Below are 3419 nucleotides of genomic sequence, written 5' to 3'. Positions count from 1 at the left end.
TATTATACCATCAATTTTGTAGTTAGCTCTCATCTACTTTCTAACGTCCAAATTTGAGCTTTGCAAATCCCTCATATGTTATTATCGATATTATCAATATCATTAAAATCATGATGTGTTGAGCTACTGGATTGTAACCGAACGATATGATATGGCATACAATGCACTGTTTGATTAGACATACACTCCATCTGAGTTGTGATTAATTAACCTTCGATTTGATTATCTACAGACAGTAAGTAGCATCTAAGGCTCATTTACTCGAGTGTACTGAATGACTCTTTATCTGCAGTTTCAGTGAGAAGAAAATAAATTCATAGATATCCTTCATGTCACTACCCAGTTTGTAACACAACAGTTGGGCTCAGCAGACCACAAACTACACTGCAATTGCATGAATAAGCCTTATACTATCACTTATACCGGGAGGTCGACGATAAGAATGTTGCACGATCTCTTGCCCTACCAGTATAAGAAGAAACTCGTGATATTTACAAAAACCCTTACCTTTTTACACCGATTGTACCCTTCCTATTCCCAAATAGGCCAATACTGAGGCCCGCATCGAGAACTTCGGTGAGGATCTCGCCGATTCTGTGGTACTTGCTACAGTCATTCGCCAGATCAAAGCGAACCCTGAGCTAGAAAATATCGCGTTCATCGAAAACCTGAACGCACGTGCGCAGGTTATTGCGACCACCGTGAACTCCATGTGTTCGAATGTTGGAGGTTCCACATGGGCGTCTGCTGAGGACATTCAGAACGGAAACCAAGAAAACGTGGAGGCTCTGGTTGCTTCGCTGTTCTATAATTTTCTGTGTAAGTGAAATCTTCCAACATGCCTTTGTAGGTTCTGTTTGTGTTTCTATGCCTAGTATAGGTTCTTACGCGTGTATAAAAGATTGTCGCAGTATGCAGCATGTAAAATATTATAATTTGTCTGACGCTGTTCTGTAAATATTGCCTACGTATCCCAATGTGTCGCACTTAGGAGGCAAAGGAACGATACCGCGAACAAATCATTGAATCATTGCATGTGTGTGTGTTGTATGTAGTACTATACATGCGATCCATATCGAAATATGCTGTTAGAGTATGCGCACATACAGTTGGTTGAAACTTAGATGAATATACTTTATTTTGCTGGTTTTGATGAGAGTGCTGTGCCATTCGTCTAAGATCCTTGTTAAACGCTGTGTATGTACTTTGTGAAACGTATGTAATCTATAGCATGAAAAATAGCATTTTGAAACCCAAGCGAGAGGCTTTAAAATACATTTATCACAAACTGTTGTGTTTAAAAATATTCAATAAGTGTTCTCCGGATGTAGAGTTCCTGTGCATCGATCTGCGGATTTTCATACTTATAATTGTTTACTTATGTTACACTCTGGTTCTTCAATTCACAGCCATCAACATGCCCACTGAGGCAGAGATTGACGAGCTGTACAAGGACATCGATGGCTTCAAGGAGCAGCTACGCAGCTGCCGCGTGTGCCGCGAACAGTATCTTGTGAAGATCAAGTGGTTGGAGAATGATGTGGAATCTCTCAACCGCCGCAAGGAAGAGTTGGAGGCTGGTATCACCGAGAGGGAGGGCGACCACGCAGACACTTCGGCCAGATGTGAGGCTATGGTGACGGAGAAGGAAGGCGAGATGAAACGTATTGCCGAGGCTATCACCATGCTGGAGAACGACCTAACTGTATGAATATATTTTGTTTTTAGCCCTAGCTGTTGAGACATGTTTGTGGTTGATAGAAGGCGTGATATCATTGTTGCTGGTACTTGAATGGTTGTGGTAGTATTAGAGTGCCTTTGATGATTGCGATTATTATGTAAAATACAGTCGATGTTATAGTCATTCCATTGGTTCTTTAAAATACAGTCGATGTTATAGTCATTCCATTGGTTCTTTGAAATACAGGCGATGTTCTTAATCATTCCATTGGTTCTTTAAAATACAGTCGATGTTTTTAATCTTTCCTTTGGTTCTTTGTGGTCATGTCTCATATATGAGCAATATTAATTCATATATGATATGATCCCTGTTGGCGCATAGGTTGTTCGGCAATATATGGGACACAACGCTATGTTATCAAATGTATTAGACATATGTTTCCAATCGTGAGATCCGTTGGTGTGTCTGTCCATAGCACAGATATCCAGCGACAATGGAGCTCGCAGCAACCCAGTGTGCACAACTGCACTACCAAAGATCATACCGATTGATATCTAAACTTCGCTCGCAACCCTGACACACTTTCACACAGAACAAGCTAGAACAGCTTACCACAATCAACAAGGACCAAAAATCCATGGAGGAAAGCAAAGACGCGATCGTCCAAGCCAACAAAAACAGAATATTTGAACTCGAGGGTAAGGTAGCTGCACTCAAGGCTGGTAACACGCACATGAAAGATCTCCTCGATGGGAAGGGCACGAGTGCTGCCGAACTACAGGCAGCCCTTGCGCTCAGCGCCAAAATGAGTGCCGAAAAATCGCGCGTCGTGATGGAGGTAAGCGTGTACATCTGCACTATTCCTAATGAATATACATCTGTTTGATTTACGCTGCCGAAGTATTAGATTAAGTGTTACACTGAGCATGTGCGTATATGTGTATATCTTTTTGTATAAGTAAGCGTGGATCGGCAATCCTCGTTCTGATCATCAAGATGTCGGCCGAGAAATCATGCTTGGTGATCGAGGCAGTGGAGCGTGCGATCACAGCAGTATACATGAACCATCGCTAATAAGATTGCGATACATAAGTGTTCACCACAATTGTATGCCTGTCTATGATAGTGTGTGTGTGTGTGGAGGGGTTGATTCTGCCTATTGCATGTAAGATGCATACATTATATCATATACAGGAAGTTTGTAGATAGCATGTGCTTGTACGGATACGCTGAACAACTGGCAAAGTTGTTAGTGTGTTCGCAGAAGGATTGTCTGAAATCCCATAAAGTCAACACGTGAATAACCGACCGAGAGTGAACCTGAATATGTAGTATCGGGAAGTCTGTTTTCTCACAAAAATGTGTGGTGCGCCTTATTAAAAATTGTGCAGACGACAGACGTGACCGCCAATCGTGACAAAAGCTTCAGAAGCATCTCCTGATAGCTCGTATCTGTGTGTACAACAAAAAATTGTGTTTTCAGAGTTTTCACTTTCGCTTCAAGGGATTCCCAGAAAAAAAAACTTGGAAGATATAACTAACGCTTCAATAGCCATATCGATAGACTCAACGATATAACTTTATATATATATATATATATATATATATATATATGTGTGTGTGTGTGTGTGTGTGTGTGTGTGTTATTATATATATATATATATATATATATATATATATATATAGTGTGTCGTGTGTGTAGTGTGTGTGTAGTGTGTGTGTAGTGTAGTCTACGTAG

The 3419-nt window shown here is 40.8% G+C and overlaps 1 protein-coding gene across 1 annotated transcript in view; it reads left to right on the top strand.

The window, feature by feature from the left end:
* Positions 1-442: 442 nt before the first annotated feature.
* The window catches only part of SARC_03174 (hypothetical protein), a gene marked incomplete at its 5' end in the record, with an annotated part of 5122 nt that continues 2145 nt past the window's right edge, over positions 443-3419 (top strand). The window contains 4 exons of the mRNA XM_014303033.1: positions 443-484; positions 546-819; positions 1410-1705; positions 2274-2519. Coding sequence (XP_014158508.1) covers positions 443-484; positions 546-819; positions 1410-1705; positions 2274-2519 — 858 coding nt within the window. The remainder of the gene's footprint in view (positions 485-545; positions 820-1409; positions 1706-2273; positions 2520-3419) is intronic.

This window comes from Sphaeroforma arctica (genome assembly GCF_001186125.1).
Source record: "Sphaeroforma arctica JP610 unplaced genomic scaffold supercont1.156, whole genome shotgun sequence".
Classification (NCBI taxonomy): domain Eukaryota; class Ichthyosporea; order Ichthyophonida; genus Sphaeroforma; species Sphaeroforma arctica.
The sequence above is the reverse complement of the archived record's forward strand: the minus strand, read 5'-3'. Positions and strand labels throughout refer to the sequence as shown.